This window comes from Typopeltis vanoorti, chromosome 14, assembly GCF_054136105.1.
Source record: "Typopeltis vanoorti isolate ZY-2024b chromosome 14, IOZ_Tvanoo_1.0, whole genome shotgun sequence".
In the NCBI taxonomy this organism is placed as follows: Eukaryota; Metazoa; Arthropoda; class Arachnida; order Uropygi; family Thelyphonidae; genus Typopeltis; species Typopeltis vanoorti.
Window position 1 is genome coordinate 102,609,425 of NC_143562.1, and position 19,313 is coordinate 102,628,737.

The window sequence follows — 19,313 nt, forward strand, 5'->3', positions numbered from 1 at the left end:
ATGAATTCGATAATCAGGTGGTTTTGTTCTACTAACGAACCTCTTTCCTACATTTACTGTAGAAAACGTAGTAATGCCGCTAAACATGAATATCAGACATTCCGGAGAATGACTGATATTCGTGTTTCTTCTCTTCCACACGAAACAAGAAACTTACAGAATATAAAAACAAAGTGAATTCTGTCAAACCCTAACCCAGTATGGGTTTTATTACAAAAGTTCAGCAAGCAAATATATTTCCTTTAAAAATAAACATTTAAAGGGAAGATTTTAAGACTACGTATCTATACAGCGAATTTTCTATCAGTAGGATCTTATTTTATTTGAAAAGATCCAGTCTTTTATGCCATGATTTTATACCAAATGTCTCTCTCTCTCTTCTAAACTCGCTTCTAAATTTCATCCATTTTCTTTGATGTCGTGGCGTTCTGCAAGAGAAATCCAATATACAAGAAATCCTTTACTTTAAGGAATTGCAACTGAATCAGTGCAAATAAAAAAGAGAAAATAAATAAGAGTGACACAACCAATTCTGTTTGTTTGTCTTTCGATAAACAAAAAAAACTGAGCACATGAATCAGCTCGTAAATAATGTCGATTTCCCTTAATTTGGTTGCCGTCTTTCACGGCACAGATGTGCGTGGCATGCTGGTAACGTTTCATAACAACGGGAGGATCGCATCGGAATAGAACTGCATCTTTCATGACGGTGCACACTACCAAGTAGCAGCTACGATGTGTGACAATAAATAACCAGGCGCTTTTCTTGCCTGGATTTCTCAGGCTACCCCAGAGAAAACAATCAGTTTGGTTTTCAGCAAAATGTAAACGCAAATCAAACCATTTAAAGCAATAAGGAAGGACACTGTTCACATTCAAATCAACATCTTTCTTTTTCAACATACGCGTAGAAAAGTTGTAAGATATCCTTACCTGGTGTGTACTTTCTTTACGTTTTTCGTTTCTAGCCACGTTCGTAAGCGAACAGCAGCATTAATCCTTTATTTCCCTCGGACGTCAATGCTGCCGTCCGAGGGAAACAAGTCGATAAAGACGAAACGATTTTGATGAAATAATTTTAAGAGCGTGAAGAAATGTTGTTCAATCAATTTTAATTTTCATTAAAAGTCAGACAGGTTTTATAAGAAAATCAAACCTAGCGGTGTTATCCTTTGGTGACGTGATTTTAACTGCTTCTTGGAGGTAATTTCTCAAACTTATCTGACTAATTTTCTTCCCGTTTGTTCATCACAGTCGCCATCATTAACTAAAGTATATTGCGTGCGCACATGAAATGTTATATCGTACGTCAATTTCATAACTTGATACCCACAAGTAACCATATTGTGCTTGTGATTACTCGAAAATATAAATTACAAACAGGAGGACTCACAAAAAATTAAATATTGCAGCATTCTTCAAAATGTTGTGCTGTACAACACATTATAAAAAGACCTACTGAACTCTTCACATAAATATGATATGTAAGAATAAGAATTTTACTGGAAAATTCTTTCATATGCTATTTTACATACAATAAAATACATAAATTGCTTAAATCGGTTCAGTGATTAAAACAATATAATTAATCTGAAAGTTTTGAAAAATTCACTTTCCTCGCAAAGTTATTATTTTCTGAGTTGTTTAATATTGTTCAATTATATGAATATGCAAATCTAATTCAACCATGGTGACATTATCACTATGCCTTGATCTACACTGACCACTTCATTAAAAAAAAAAAAAAAAAAACGTTTAGTACGCTATACCTTCAGGGAAAAAAAAATCTTTTACAATATCTAGTAAGCTTAAAAAAATACCGTTGAGGGAAACCATTCTCTCTCTCCATCAAATCGAAGCTCTATCCGCAGTCGTCAATAAACTACAGAAACAATCTATTCCAACTAGGCCTGAGTGTGCCATAAACCCGGTTAATGAGTAATTGCTTCCTGCAGTAGCTATAAAGGGTGAAAGTCATTAACAGTTCTCGTCTACCTCTAGGCGACTAGGAAAAATTGGTTCTCTGAGTACCCATTGAAAGAATGTCGCGTTGCGTTGTCCCTCAGGCCATTTACACTATAGCTGTGAATAATGAAGCTACAGAGAAATGCAAATATAAACTGGCAAAATAAATAAAAAAAAAACTTCGAAAATTGATACCGGTGTTTAAATAGCCACTAACTAAAATATACCCTCATTAACCATTCTTAATAGCAGGCAACGTATAGAGAATCTATTCAGTACAACATTCAAACTTGATTCATATGAGCTATATGAACTGAGGTCGATACTGCATAAAAGCCACTGAGGGAAGTAAAATCAGGAAATTTTATGGAAAGTTTTCATTCAGATTTTATATTCAATAAGAGAAAGGCATCTCAGAAGTTTCTTTTAACTAAATTCTACAAACATATAAGAACTCCAACATATAATGTTGGAGTCTTGACAAGTAACAGACTGATTTGGAGGAAAATTGTAGATAGGAAATTAATAATGATGTAATTTTTTCATGTAGTACTATCATATCCTGTACACCCCTTGAGGGTACATGGCAGGAATTTGATGATGATGATAAAATGAATAAACTTATAACACATAAGAACAAGACTTTGGATTTTTACCGAACTTATAATCTGAGTTCAGATTCCATATGAGCATAACTGTTTCTTCGTAAAGAGGACTGCAATTACTATTTTCATGCTGCAAGCCAAATCGTTTACTTTATTCACACCATATAGAAAAATAAAGTTCTTATTATTATTATTCCTTCTCTCCTCTTTTACCTTGCGGTGTCGAGGATTTTTCTACATTTAACCGCTGCTGTATCGAGGATAAGGTGGTTAGCCCTATGCTTCCCGGTGTGTATTATGTCTGTAGTAGATGCGTGTGTTCATGTTCACAGGTCGGTTTGCCTGTTGTGGGGGACGAAAAACCTGAGTTTCAGGGTGAAAAAACCCATCTCCGTATGAGACCGGCTAACTCACCTTTAGTCGAAAGAGGAATTGAACCCAGGTCTTTCCGACCAAAGGGCTTCGTCTATACCGAATGAGCTACGGAGGCGAAAAATAAAATTATTAAGAAAAAATCTACCAACCTAACCTGTCTTTATCAATATTTATAATACATGTTCAATGAAAGAGCACTTCATGTTAGTATATAACAGCAAGCATGTACATGATTCGAGACAGTTAAAAAACTGTGCATTTCATAATAGCTCTCATCGAAGTAGTTGAATTTATAACCTCTTCGGTGTATTGTAACTGTAGACAGTTTCATATATTCACGTTGGAAACAAATAATTTGGTATCGTTTAGAATGTGATCGCTTTACTTAATTTTTTCATTAGCATGGTCTGATTTAAACCAACTTTGAGATGGTTTAACATTAAAATATCGTTGTTGGAACCTGTATTTAAATAAATGAAGTTCGATTGTACGTATTAAATTTATGTTAAAAGCTGAGCATGAAGTGACTTACCTGATCCAGCCAAACGTTTGTTGTAAGGACCTGATTTTTCTCATCCTATAGAAGGAAATAAGGCATGTTAACAATAAACAATCTTAAGCAATTTAAGTAGCTTACATTATTTTTATCGTGTTATCTTTATGAAAAATTTGTAATCAAAGTTAAATTCTAAAGAAACATTAAAAACTATCAGCGTAACTGAAGAACTCATTTTATACAGATTAAAGGACAAAATAATTTCATAAATTCTGTTACACAGTTCTTAAATATCTGGCACACGAAGTATCCTACCATTATAAGGCGATGCATAATAATATAATACTACAGTAAGCAAGATATTCCGTTAATGTTATTTTTCTTTAAGCATGTTTCCTGAATTGCAACTCATAAGGTTCAATTTTATTGAGAAGACTGTGTATTGAAGTCGTTGATAATAGTGCATTTAGTTCTTCTATCTAACCTCCAGAAGAATGAGTAAGCATGGCTGTCGTAAGCAACTAAGGAAATATCTAGGAATGGCAAGTTTAGAGGGCGGCAAAAACCAACTATCACAACCATAAAAACATTAGGGTTTTTTCCTTGAATTTAGGGAAGGAAAAATAGCCCCTGCCTAGGAACGGCATATACTCAAACAGGAAATAAACAATCTAATTTTATTTCGATTTATTTGTTTCTTTCGGGATTACAAGTAAAAATACAAAACGAAAACATAAAACGAAACGTTATCATATAAATGTGTAGAGTTAGTGTAGAGAAGTATTAACGAAGCAGTTTCATGTTTAGTTCAGAAAAATTAAAACAATCTTAATTAGTAATGTAGTATTACTTAAAGCGAGACATCGAACAAATCATACTTTGCGTCCATTCAAACCGATGTATTCTAAAAATATCATATATTCTTCAGTGAGTATTACAACATGCAAAAACGAAGGTTTACCTAGCGGTTGCTGTAAGCGAGGAAATAGAACCAACAAAGCTGACACACTCGACTATAAAATTCGTGCGTTAAAATAATTCGATGATGGTTTTTGGTTAATCGCTTTAATATCGTCTTCTTTAGGGTAAGCTGCAGGCCAGATTGACCGAGAGTGAACGTATTTGTTCTCCAACCAGCAGACTGTGGGTTTAAATTACGCCGAAGACATAGTTGTTTGTGAGTGCCTTAAAGTGAGAGATGAATTTCATAGCCCTGTGTCAGATCCCCACCACACACCTATTGAAGGTTTGAAGTTGGTTTGAAAAAAGCTTCATATTTTTTCTCCAGACCAGGGCTTCCGAAGCAGATAAAAATAAATAAAAAAATATAAAACTTATAAAAATTACCTATTTTTCGCCTTATAAGACGCGCTTTTTTTGTACCTCAAATTTATCAGAAAATTAAGATCCAATAAGCCGAATGCGTCTTATAAACTGGTGCAATGTTTTTTTTTTTGTTTATATATATATATATATACAGGGTGTTCGGGATAAATTTGACATATTTATAATTAATTATATTTTTCCGTAAGTTACATGTATTAACACACACTTCTCTTCATTTAAAAGTTTGGACCCTTCTTCATTCATATACAAGATGTCAGAAAGGATGGATAGCTGGAACCCACCTGAATCATGGAAGAGAATAACTTGTATCATGATGATTCGTGCCCGCCATCAAAATAAGGATATTACAACTGCTGCCCAATGCTCCCTGAATACAGTTAAAACAATCAGGCATGAACTAGAGACTTGCAATGGTGACTACGAGGATGTAGCAAGAAGAAAGATCCCTAGCAGACGATCTGATTGCGTTCGTACAGCAGAATTCCTCGCAAATCTGCAGGAACAGGTGTTGAAGAACCCTGGCATTGGAATTCGGGCTTTGTTCGTGGAGTTGCTAACTGTAGTCAAGCCCTGGATAACAAGGGTAGCCAATGGTAGGCCGTATGTATGGCAGCAGGATTCGGCCCCTTGCCACACCTCTGGGAAAAGTCAAAAATGGTTGTCTGAAAATTTCTACGACTTCACCAGTCCAAATGTTTGGCCTCCAAACTCCCCAGACCTTAACCCCATGGATTATTTTGTATGGGGCGCAGTTGAAAAAGACACCAATCGCACTTCCAGTAATACAAAAGCCCAGTTAATGGATAAAATTAAAACAGTTTTTGCGGCCCTTCCCAGGGAGACTGTAGCATCAGCTTGTTCGAGGTTCCGAAGCAGAATTGAAGCTGTGATCGATGCTAATGGTGGTTATTTTGAGTAAATCTTGTTGATAGTATTGTAATTAACTCTGCCTGTAATGTTTTTTTGTCAATTCATTAAATTTAATAGATACAAAGAAGATTTTCTTTTTCCTTACGAAACTGTCAAATTTATCCCGAACACCCTGTATATATGGGTAGTTACGGTGTGTCATCGCTTGTCGGTAATGCGTGATCAGTTTGAATAGTTGCACGGTTTAGCGGTCACGATGTAAACTAGTAATCAATCTTCTTCTTCTTCTTCTGCAGCTTCTCCCAGTTAAGTGGGGTCACTGTTAATGATGAGTCTCCTCCACATCCTCCTGTCTTGGGCTGTCACCACATCCAAGTTCTTCATCCTCAAGTCCTCCTCCACCATCTCCCTCCATCTCTTCTTTGGCCGCCCGCGCTTCCTCCTCCCACTGCACATCCATCTGCATGACCCTTCTTCCCACATATTTGTCCTCCCTCCTCATCACATGACCAAATCATCTCAACTTTGCCTCCTGTATCTTCGCTCCTAAGTTCGTAACTTTCACTGTTCCCCCTCACATAGTCTCAGACGATCCTTTCTGGTCACACCGCACATCCACCTAAGCATTCTCATCTCTGCTACTTCTATCCTGCTGATGTTATTTTTCCTCAGGGCCACAGTTTCTATAGCATACGTCATAACTGGCCTCACTACTGTCCTGTAGATTTTGCCTTTCAGATTGATCGGCACCCTCTTATCGAATAACACTCCAGCCATCTCCCTCCAGTTCCTCCAAACCGCTTGTATCCTGCATCCCACTTCCTTCTCTGCTCCTCCATCTTCTTCCACTGTTGAACCTAAGTATCTAAAGTCCCTCACCTTTCTGATGACATTTTCTTCCAGCTCCAGATCTGTCTCCTGGCCGCCGCCCACTGTGCAACACATATACTCTGTGTTACTTCTGCTCAGTCTCATACCTCTCTCTTCCAGTACTTTTCTCCATCTTTCCAGTTTAGTTCCCGCTTCTTCTCTTGAATCTGCACACAGCAAGATGTCATCTGCATACAACATTGTCCAAGGCGCATCTTCTCTCACTTCCTCCGTCACCACCTCCATCACAATAATAAACAGAAACGGACTTAATGCTGACCCTTGATGCAAGCCAACTGTTACTTGAAAATTTTCTGTCTGTCCGAGACAGGTCCGAACACTTGTCTTCACATTTCTGTACATCTCCCGCACCAACCTGACATATTTCTCTGGAACCTTCTTCTCCCTCAGACACCTCCAGACTTCTTGCCTTGGCACTCTATCGTATGCTTTCTCCAGATCAATAAATGCCAGATGTAGCTCCCGTTGTTTCTCTCGAAACTTTTCCATCATCTGCCGTAACTAATCCAAAGATAGCATCTGTTGTTGATCTACCAGGCATGCAGCCAAATTGTTCCTTTACAATCTCCACCTCCTTCCTCAATCTTCCATCAAGAACCCTTTCTAGGATTTTCATTGTGTGTGACATCAACTTTATTCCTCTGTAATTTTTACAGTACTGTGTTGGCAAACTTTCATGAACAGGTCCCACAGCAGGTCAATTCCCTCTTCCCCCAGTGACTTCCATGCCTCCACTGGAATCCTGTCGGGGCCCACCGATTTTCCGTTCCTCATCCTCTTCATGGCCTCCGTCACTTCCACTCTACTGATGTTCTGCACCATCCCCTCAGAAGGCTGCCCATCTTCTCTGTGAGTCCTTGTATTTTCCTCATTCAAAAGTCCCTCAAAGTATATTCTCCATTTGTTTCTTATTTCCACATCCCTCCATAATACTCTTCCTTCAGCGTCTTTGATCTGCCTCACATGTAAGATGTCCTTTGCTGCTTTATTTCTACATTTCGCTAGTTGGTAAATTTTTCTCTGTCCTTCCTTTGTTTCTAATTGATCATACAGATCTTGATATGCTATGGCCTTCGCCTGTGCCACAACTCTCTTGGCCTCTTGCTTTCTCTCTCTGTACACCACTCTGTCCTATCCCATTCTTGACTCATCTCACTTCTGCTTTGCCTTCCCCTTAGCTGTCACTGCCACTTGTACATTATTATTCCACCACCAACCCTCCTTCTGCTCTCTAATCTTACCAGATGTCTCACCAAGCACCTCGATTGCACAGCTCAGGATTACTTTTGAATTATGTTTCCACCAATCCTGTACACTTTCTAGTCCATCCGAAATCCTCTCTAACACCCTCTCCCTAAAACGATTCCTCACACTCTCTTCTTTTAAGCCAAACCACTTAATTGTCTTCATCCCATGGCTTCCAGAGGTTCTTATCTTCGATCTTATTTTAAAGTCTGCGCACAGCAGTCGGTGTTGCTGTGCCACTTGATCTGTTGGAATTACTTTACAATTCGTCACAACCTTAAGATGTTTTCTTCTGGTCAAAATGTAGTCAATTTGTGAAATGTTGTTACCACTCCTAAATGTTATCAAATGTTCTTCACTCTTGTAGAAAAACGAGTTCACAATTGCCAGATCAAACGCTACTGCAAAGTCCACAACCCTCTCTCCTTTCTGGTTCATCATTCCCACTCCGTGGCCACCATGCACCCTTTCACAGTCTCTATTCTGTCTCCCTATGTGTCCGTTCAAGTCTCCTCAGACAATCACCATCTCGTTTTCTTCCAGTTACCTCATTTCTTCATCTAACACGTTCCAGAACTCATCTTTCTCCTCTGCTGTACATCCAACTTGCGGGGCATATACACATAATACGACCACCCGCTCTTCTCCGAGACTCAATTTCATTCGCATGATCCTGTCGTTCCTTCTACCCACTTCCAGTACTTCGCCCTTCATTCTGCCACACATCACAATTCCTACACCATTTCTTCCCTCGTTATTCGCTCCAGAGGAGAACAATTTACATCCAACTCCCAGTTCCTTTGCCTTTCCCCCCTTCCACCTTGTCTCCTGCACACATAAAATGTCCAACTTCCTCTTCCTCATCATGTCTGCCACCTTTTTTTCCCTTCCAGTCATGCTTCCAACATTCAGTGTTCCCACTCGCAACATCCTCTCCACCTGCTGGGCTCGCTTCTTTAACCGCACCCGCCCTTGATGCGGTTGCCCTCGTCCACTTCTCGCAGCTGTAGGGCGATGTGGCTGCGCGTCGCTTAAGGGGTACGCCCTAGCCCTTATATCATTTTCTCTTTGACTAGTAATCAATACATTATTATATTTACATTTTTTTATAGCCTATGGATTCTACGAAGCACAGACATAGCTATACGACTGCGTTTAAGCTTAGTGTGATTGAGTACGCAAAAAAGAATGACAATAAGGCAGCAGAGCTGCACTTTGGGTTTCCGCCTACAGAAACAAACAAAAAAAAAAAAAAACGGCACGAACTTGGAGGAAGCAAGAGCAGCATTTAATAGAAGCAAATTCTAAATACAAAAAAAAAAAAAAGGCAATCTCCGCAGAAACTGGCAAAATGGCCAGAAATTGAAAATGAATTAAAAACTTGGATAATGGATCGAAGAAGATCGGGTTGCTGCGTATCTACAAAAATTATTATTCAACGAGAAAAATTATTGGCAACAGAAAGAAGTATCATCGATTTTACAGGATCGCCATTACGGTGCTTTAGATTTATGAAGAGAACTGATTTATGCATGCGTTTAAAAGCGAAAATATCACAAACAAATGCTAGTCGAATTCGAAAATAAAATTGAGTTTCACAGATTCATCATAATGCTAAAAAAACAAGACAATTTTTAACTCTCAAAGATAGCTAAGTGGATGAAGTGCCTCTGATTTTTGATGTGCCCTCGAACAAGACTGTTGACTTCTCGTCACGAAAAAACTAATATGCTGTTGTTTTGTCGTGCTGTGCGGATGGAACAAAAGTGCCACCTATTTTTTAATTTTTAACTGAAAAACAATGCCCAAAGAAATACTTCCCAAAAGGAGTTTACATTCATTCATATTCATCCAAAATGATGGATGAGGAAGGGATAAAGCTATGGATAAAGAAGGAGTATTTTATTTTTTTACTTAAAGAAAAGAGCCAATAGGCTTCACTTCGGCGATGTAACATTATTTAAATTAAGGGGATATTAAATCCCACATTATTTCAAAGCCGAATAAGAAACTCAAAGATCGGAATCAAAGAGTTTCATGCTGAATATAGTAAACTATAAAAGTTTCGGCGGATTGTAGCGCAAGCTAAAGCACGTAATTCAACACTTGGGCAACTCGTTGCAAAGGTGGGTAAAGTTCTGATCACTATTCTTAGTATTACCCATAATATAAACTATAATATAAATATAATATAAACTACCCAAAGCGGTTTCAACCTTTATTGAGGTCTTATCAGTGAGCAGGTAGATCAAGTAATTCTGACGTTATAGCGAAAAGAACTTATGTACTTTGCTATACGAGTTGTCAAAAAGGTACAGACGTCCTGGCAGTTTACGTCGGAAGTCTTCTTTGTTAGTATGTAATCATTCAGATGCCATAAAACCGAAGAACGAACTTCGCAAAATGAACAGAAAATAACTGTAATCTTAGTAGGACTCACTTCTGCGCTTTAGATATGTCAATAAACAATAAATAAATAAAAAATCCTCAGCACACGCATGATAGTGAATCTGAATGTGGGTGGAAATCACATAAAACGTTTCTGTGCTGCAATAAAAAGGATTTATGAGGGAAAAAATGGATCAATCTCCAAATTTTGAAGAAACCTCTACAGGTAGGAGAAAGAAGGCCACAATTTCACAGGTGTGCGAATGGATAGAGTTCATGGAATGAAGTGAAACCCGAAATTATTATAAAATCTTTTCAAAAAGTGTGGCATTAATAATTCTCTTGATGGTACGGAGGACGACTTATTATTTCAAGACAGCGATGACTCGGTTTCTGATGAAGAATCAAGTTCAGAAAATTTTGAGAGTAAAGATGAATAAAGATTTGAAAAGAAGATTAACGAAATTTATAAAAATTATTTTGTTTATATAACTATGTATATAATGATATACTTTTAATGATTTTAAGAATAATTGTTTTTATCTAATAATCGGATAATAGGTGTATTAAAATTAAAAATAAAAAAATAATATTTACATGAAAAATTTGATACATAATTCGTGCATCTTATACCGCGAAGAATATTTTATTTCCAAAAATTCTACATGAAAAATGTGATGCGTCCAATATAGTCTTATAAGGCGAAAAATACGGTAATTTAAAAATTATAAAAAAATCCTTAGCCGAGACATGGTAGTGGTGATCTGAAGGTACCTGGGTGGAAATCACATAAAAAATTTCTATGCTGCAATAAAACTGAAAATTAATAATTCTGAAAATCTTAATTGGCTGTTTAGAGATGTCATGTAGTTTTCTTCTTCTTCATCCCCCCCTCCTCGTCCAATAGAACGGGTAGAGTTCCCTTATGAGGGATCATAGCGAATTAATGCAACTCCTCTGCTGTATCCCCTAAGGACAAGTATTTATGCCTGAAGATCTGTTGGTAGAGGACTCTTTTTTGCTGTTTTGAGGGACGAAATACTCAACTTTCCAAGAAAAAAAAAAAAAAAAAAACAGCGCGTGGATCAAGCGCTGAAAAAAAAAGGAGTGTCAGCATTACTGAGACTTTTTATTGTATACTGCAAGCAAGCTGTTCCTTATGGCAAAACAGAAAGTTATAATCCTAACGTTTGCAATGAATTTACAATATTTTATTTATAATCCAACACATTACTCCAGCGATGAAAGCAAAAAAAAAAAAGTAGCTTAAATAAACAAGGATAGAAGAATAACAATTTTTCTCTGATGCAACTTAGTTTTAAATATATTGTTAAGCATGTTAATTAGTACTATCAAATTTCACGACATTCAATTTTACATGGAACATCTGTACGAGATGCCTGATGTAAATTATCGACAAAATACTCTGAGGTTACTGATGCATCTTAATTCAGATTTAGGAGGTGCATGGTAACTAGCGTACATAAGTAAGGCAAGTAATCTAAATGCCGATGCAAAGAAATTTTCTTGGGCAGCATGAAGATAAACACCAAATCTAGAGTGTTTAACTTATGCAGAGCTTCATCGTAAATATTTTGCACAAAAAATTCATTATGAAAAAATTAAATAAATGCATCAGTGAGAAATGTCTCGTGGATGTGAATGTTAGGTTTGAATAAGAAAACAATTTATTCTGTATAAATTTTTTCTTCCAAAGATTCTATAAAAAGAAGTTTTTATGTAAGATATTTATATTAATGCAGTTAACTATTTTTTACTAAAAATAAAAAAGTAATCTTACATTCTTTATAAAATATTAACCATTTCTCATGAAATGAAGTATTATGACGTTTTCTGTTTCAGAGAAAAAAAGAAATTTAAATGTTGCTTAAATTTAACGGTCATATCACTGTTTGTATCATTTAATAATCTTTCAAGGCAGCTACTCAAGACATTCAGGATACCCTTATCCTCACTTTTTATATTACCTTTATCGTGTTTGATGCCTTTTATAAGAACACGTTTCTCCATTTCAAAGGTTTTAAATGATTTCCAGAACATTTTGCAACCTCGTCATATTTTATTATTATTTCTATCATCAAATAACAGTTCATAGTCAAATAGTAACAAGCAACATGAAAGAGCATAATGATATCTTTGACTGTCAAATAAGTCCAATTTGGGCCTTATCCAAAGACCTAGGAATCGACTAGATATTATTGCAGAACGTGAGACGTCCCCAAAAGAACTATTATTGTTTGTTTGTTCCCAAGTCATGATTTTCAATCTTCATATCCTCATAATTAATCAGTTTTTCCTACAGTTTTTCTTCTACTCTACTATTCCCCTGGTAATGCCGCATCAATAAACCACATACATTGTTCTTCAACTACAGTGATGTCTGGCATATTATCTTCCAGATGTCCATCTGTCTGAATTTTAAAGTGCAATAATATCTTTGCATTTGCATTTTCAATGACGTTTTTCAACTGCGTTCCCAAAGGGTTTTTCAAGTTGGAAAACCATATTTCCTAAACGAGCCCCAGTATACGAAGTTGTTTGCAGTCTATATAAGCAACCTTGCTCCGAGAATTTATTACATGGTCTATTGTCCTTCTTTATCTCTGCACAGTCAGCATTTGCTATCGTCAAAGATATTTTCGATCTTCGCATTTATTGCATTCCTTTCTACTGCTTTTTCTTGAGCAGACCTTCTGTCTCTTATTTGATGTTGCCCTTGTGAAGCCATTTCCAAGTTAAGCGACTGTCAACTTTCCCTTCAATATCTTTCAAATATTAACCATGGAGTGCTTTATTTTTCCAAACCTGATCTTTTTGCCATTTATTTCTCCTTGTACTGCTTTTTTTGAAACTACTACATTCACTGTTATTTATTTTTGTGTCTTACGATGAAGTACATCCAAATCGGCTTTAGTCCAGGGCTTTAGAACTTTTCTAACTCTTTTCAGATATTCAGACTCTGTTTTTCTTTTGACTTCTGAACTCAAAATGTCGTGTGCCTCAAGAATTCTGAGGTATTTATAGAATTCGAGCTGTGACAGGTTATTACAAATTACTTGGCTCTTATTTGATGTTGCCCTTGTGAAGCCATTTCCAAGTTAAGCGACTGTCAACTTTCCCTTCAATATCTTTCAAATATTAACCATGGAGTGCTTTATTTTTCCAAACCTGATCTTTTTGCCATTTATTTCTCCTTGTACTGCTTTTTTTGAAACTACTACATTCACTGTTATTTATTTTTGTGTCTTACGATGAAGTACATCCAAATCGGCTTTAGTCCAGGGCTTTAGAACTTTTCTAACTCTTTTCAGATATTCAGACTCTGTTTTTCTTTTGACTTCTGAACTCAAAATGTCGTGTGCCTCAAGAATTCTGAGGTATTTATAGAATTCGAGCTGTGACAGGTACCAAATTACTTGGCCGAGATAGGTCATTCAGTCTAACACGAAAGGAAGATGGGATAGGATCACTAAAGAATTATTCAACTTCTTGAGCGAGTTATAAAAACTTGCTAGAATGCGTGCTTGCAGCTTAGAATTCAAACGGACACGATAATATTTTTGACTGTGTTTGAAGAAGCAAATAATAATGGAAAAAATCTTGAAAGGTGGAAATTTCAAATTCTGTCTATGCATAGGACCTTTGTTATTCGAAATGCTTCTGACGAAGCTGTTTCCAATGTCCTCGAACCAAAATCCTTAGAATGTCCTTGCAATGTTTGAATGAACATTGATTTTTATTATGCAACCAACTTGTTTTCATTAATGCATTGCTGTAATCGAAGTACTGCAGCAATGTCATTTAAGAAGAAATATGTCTTCTTTAATGGCAAATACGTAGACAGTTACACAAACAGTCCGAGGAAGACATTTTTGTTGCTTGTTAGGTGCAAGTACATTAGCAGCTTAGAAGAGTTCAGGAGAAAATATCCAATACGTAGTTGCAGTAAATATTCTTAAGTAAGATAAATATTCTTATTTCTGTTAGCTTAATGGAGAACTACTTCAACCAGACAGAACCATTAGCAAGGTAATGGATTACGAATCACTGGATTCATCTGATTTTTTTAACTGGAAATGCGAATATACGAATTAGACTGACGTGATAGTTTCATTATTTTATGATATAATTCTTCCGAATAACGGATGAATAATTCCGCTTACTCAACAAACATGTGAATTCTTATCGCCTGAATGAGTTGAAGATTATTCAAATTGGATTTATTATAATTAAGATGTTTGTTTTCTACTCTATTTCATAGATATTCAAGTTGCATGCAAGTCGTTTTATTTTCAACATTTTCGTTTTATTCTCAAAACATAAAGTGCAAATAGCACTTTATGTATTTTATTTTATCCACCCTACTAACATAAAAGTGGGTTTATAAAGAGATGCAGAGATGAGAAACGAATTGGTTAAATTGTGAATGGTCTGAAAACAGCAGGATGCCTCATTGAGAGCTACGATAAATAAATACAACAGTCACTAGAATAAGCCAATATCCAGAACTTGTGAAAATGATGTGTCATATTATGTGTAACCTTCTACAACACAAAAATACAAGTAAGATCGACTACATGTCTTATCATGCAAATTGTGCTTGAAAGCAGTGATGGACTGTAGCTATCGCCTCACTCAACAAATTGTATTTTATCATAGTTACATAACAAAACTAAACCTATATACTGTATACCTTTTCCTTTTTGACCTTCACTCATGAAGGACGCAAACCTATTGTTCATTAGTATACTGTGGGCAGAGTAAACGTTATATAATACGGAAACCCTACACTAGAGACAAAACAGAGAACCTTTCAAGCAACCTCAGGCCTCCAGTAATCAAGCTGCTATTCTTCCACCAAGAAAGGAAATTCACCTATCACTAAAAGACATTTACAACCACCCTTATGCCCTCGGTGGGATTCGAACTCACAGCCTACTGGCTGGAGAGCGGAAATGCTATATACGCCACCCCCTCAATAAGGAAGCTTTTCTAAAGCTACAATTTTCAACGCTAAAATTGTAGCTTTAGAGGAAGTCTGTCGGCGGGGGAGGGAAATACAGACATTGTTGCTATATTTATATGATTTGGAATTTCAATGTTGCATCATATCAGGCCTACCGTCTTGTTCTTGTGAGGCCGACATTCTGAAGTCATTATTGTTTTTTCTTGATGGAATCACAAGCTTCATCGTGAGTGGTCAATGTTAGTCCACACAAAGACTATCATACCACTCCTTACGCTTATCCACCGTTTGTACGTCTACCACCCTCTCAAGCAATGCATTCCATGCTCCAACCACTCTTGAACTCACTTGAACTCTTTTACTCACTACTTCCTTTTGCAACGTTCAGGGATGGTCCCTTGTTCTTGTTCCTTCCTCTGTTTTAACTATATGAAAAAGTTTCCTAGTATTAATCTGTTAATAATCCTTCAACAGCTTAAGTGTCTCGACCATATCCTCAACCTGCGTCTTCCATTCACCAAACTCTGCAGACTGCAGAGTTTGGTGAATAGTATATCCTCATAATCAACCTCATAATCAACATTCTACAGTATTGATATCATTCTTGTTATCCGCTTTTGCGCCCTCTCCAAAGTTACTTCATCCAGATAACTAGATCTCAACCCAAATTGTGGTCTGATTAAAGTTTTATACAATGAGATCACCATCCTTTTATTTCTAATAGTCAATGTTCATCTTAATATTGAAGAAATTCTCTGAGATATCTTCACAGCAAACGCTGTGAAAATATCTCAGAGAATATATCCTGTGAACTTCAAATTTCTATCTACAATCTCCCCAAGATCCCTTTGCTTTTTTCACTTCTTCCACTATAACTCCACCAAGTGAGTATGAAACATCCCATCTATGGATCCGAAATTTCAAAACGTTGTATAATGAAAGTTATCCTTAAAATGCCGTTTTTTATTATTTTAATGTTGTAATATACAAAGAAATAAGACAACAAAGAAAGTACTTTTTAAATAATACGATCTATGAATGAAGTTTTTTTTTAAGTTTATAGAAAAACGTTTTCGGGTTTTGTTTTAATTTTTGTAAAAAAAAAACTTGCAATAATCAATGAAAACAAAATTGGCAACGTATTCGCTATTGAATTATAGAATTTATTCTCATCTATGTATTTGTTACCTATATATAATAATATTATTATTCTTATTTTTGCACTTTATATTTATGTAATTCTTCACTTTTTCTGAAGTGAAAAACTAATTGATGATGCAGCAAATTTCTTTGAATTAATACCTGTCTCTCGTTAAACTTTACTTTTTTGTCTAATCAAAATGGTCTGTGGTTATTACACCTTAAATGCTAAAAGGATAGCACTTTTTTTAAGATATCTACAAAGAATAGTACAGATACATAGTCATTCATCAGAATTTCAAGTCCTTAGCTCAATCGCTGGCTCATTTCAAGTACAAATAATTCAAGCAAAGAAGAAATATTCTACTCTTTTCAGGCTAAGAGCATTGATTAAATACGCATTGGCTCGAAATATATGCACACATAAAAACATATCCCCATGAAATTGCATGTTGGTTTTCGATAGTAACAGTTGAAATTCTCGCCGCTAGGCGTTCCATTCTTGCAAAAGAAGGCTGCGTAGCGCTATAATACGCTTTTTTTTATTATAGCAGATTCTTCAAGCAAATTATAACATGGTCGTTTGCTTTCTCTTTTTTTTTGTGGTAATTACACACGGAATGTTTTGCAAACATGGTATGCAATTCTGAAAGCTGAAGAGAAAGAAGAAGCTTGTTAGTGTTGTATTTAATGACCTGCAGACTGTTCTCTTTTTCTGGGAATACACAAGAAGGGAGACTGTTCCAAAAGATAGCAGGAGGGCATCGAAGAGGAAAATAAATTGGTTCTGAGTTTGGCGTTGAATTTTGAAGAGATAGTGACTAGTACTCTATATCTCTTAACAGATTTAGAAGAGAATTTGGATATATTTAACTGATCTTACAGAGTCGAGGATTTTAGAGAACTCTCAAGGACAAATACCTCAGATGTGGGAACATTATTCAATGACTGTACGGAAATGCGATTTGTATGCAATTAATAGTTGCTCAGAGCTAAAGTAAAGCGAAAGGGAAAACCTAATTTCTGCTGAAGAAGCAACATTTGCGATATATTTTTACCAAATTACCAAATGACAAGAAAGCGATATAGCATTCTGTTGCTTACATTTTTTGTTGCTCGCAAAATATCTAAACTTTATGGTCAATTGTACTGACCATGCAGTACAACTAACCATAATTAAAACAATACGGAGAACAGACCACACTTACTAGATCAAAAATTTGAGTTAAGGTAAAGCTCAATCGTATCACTATAGCGTCGGAAGCATTTCGGACGGGCCTCACGTCAGAATCGTATCCTCTCATTAGCTTATCTACCAGAAGCTTCTCGTGACTGTACTGGATGTCGGAGAGGTCGTCTTCACTGATCACACCTGTCGATGATATTCAAGATACAGTAATGTAGAAAAATATAACAACACAATGCAGTGTTTATAAACAATAAACAGCACAGTCAATCAACATGAAATTAAAGCCATTTGAATTTCTATTTGAAACCAATATTCAGTTTGATAATCAGTATTAGCGCTTCTAATTAAGATCTTTCGTTACTATCAGATATGAACTGAGTAAATGTAGCTATAATGTAGTTTTTACGTACTCATTATTTGGAAATATTTCCTACGCATAACCTTAAGTATGAGAGATTACTTTTACATTTTAATATAATTTTTTAATCAAGGCCGTTATATACTTTAAGATCTGAGTATGCAAAACGTCTGTTTGAATTATAGGTATATATGTCTTAGCTGTAACCGTAGTCGGCGTGGAAGTAATGGTATGCTCAAAAAAATTGCGACATTCATTATTATTTTTAGATATTAAAGGACAGTAATTAAGTTGTATAGATTTGTTTTGTAGTCACTTCCCCAACTTTAAATATTGGGTATACAAATAATATAAGGTAGGTGCACAGAACTTTCCTTAATAAAATTTGTTTCAAATACTAGAATATGTAGAAGCTATATCTCATTTTTGTTAAAGAATTTAAAACCAAAAGCAGTAATTCTTTAAAAAAAATTATGTAAATATCATTTATTTATTTTCCTGTTTTTTATTATTTTTTTCAATCACTCTATAAAGGGCCTATAGTTCCCAACTAACACTGTTTCTTTATTCAAACAACATTTTAGTAACAACAGCTAAATTTAAATTATCATATTTTTATTTTTTAGAATATTTTATTTCATTTTCTAAAGACATATTTACTATTTTGTCAGAAGTTTAAGATAGTAATTATTAATAATCGTTACAATTTTATCAAGCCATCAATTCCTGGAGCTCTTATTATTATCTAAATCATACATAATGGTATTTTTTTCTTCTATTTCATTAGCATTTTCAGTAAACATTATCCTACCAACGAGTATACTAAATTTGTTTGTAGTAGAAGTCCATTATTTTATATTCTCGTTTTTCCACATTTTGATGGTATCAATAAAAGTGACACTACCTGTGTCGTAACAGATAAAAGAATTCTGGTCTTAGGATTCATTCATTTTTCATAATAATTTTTGTAGTCTAAAATACTAGGATATGTAGTTTTTTTTGTGTGTTTTCTCTTCATTTATATGATTAATTCATCTATAATTCACTTAGTTTTATTCTTTCTTTATATTATCCTGATTTTTTCCATACATTTTTCACTTTATGACTAAAGCATTCATTGTAGATTGGTGAGTTATACGGTGTTACTAGAGTGATAATGTGTTGGGCATTAAATGCATAATGTATTAATAAAGTCCTAGAAAAGATTAGGGAAATGTCCTAATCGAATCATACACATAGATGGGCAGTTTTAGTTCGAAATTTGCCTTTGTTTTAAATAAGTATATTACTCAGACAACTAACGCTATTTCTTGGTACTTTAATAGGCATAACAATGCATTGTTTCAATCCGAAGTTTCTCATTATAGTAAAAAGAATATTAAGTATCTTTTAACAAGTCACTATGAACAAACAAAAAAAATATTTTTTTTCTCTCGGATTCCTTCAATTTCATATTA

The 19,313-nt window shown here is 35.4% G+C and overlaps 1 protein-coding gene across 5 annotated transcripts in view; it reads right to left on the reverse strand.

Annotated features, from left to right (window-relative positions):
- The window catches only part of LOC150099809 (neuronal acetylcholine receptor subunit alpha-2-like), a 285,794-nt gene that overhangs the window by 31,148 nt on the left and 235,333 nt on the right, over positions 1 to 19,313 (reverse strand). For all 5 annotated transcript variants that reach the window (XM_090404521.1, XM_090404519.1, XM_090404518.1 and 2 more), the window contains 2 exons: positions 17,518 to 17,681; positions 3,478 to 3,522 (listed from right to left, as the gene is read on the reverse strand). In XM_090404521.1, the coding sequence (XP_090260647.1) occupies positions 3,478 to 3,522; positions 17,518 to 17,613 (141 nt within the window). In that variant the 5' untranslated portion in view covers positions 17,614 to 17,681. The remainder of the gene's footprint in view (positions 1 to 3,477; positions 3,523 to 17,517; positions 17,682 to 19,313) is intronic.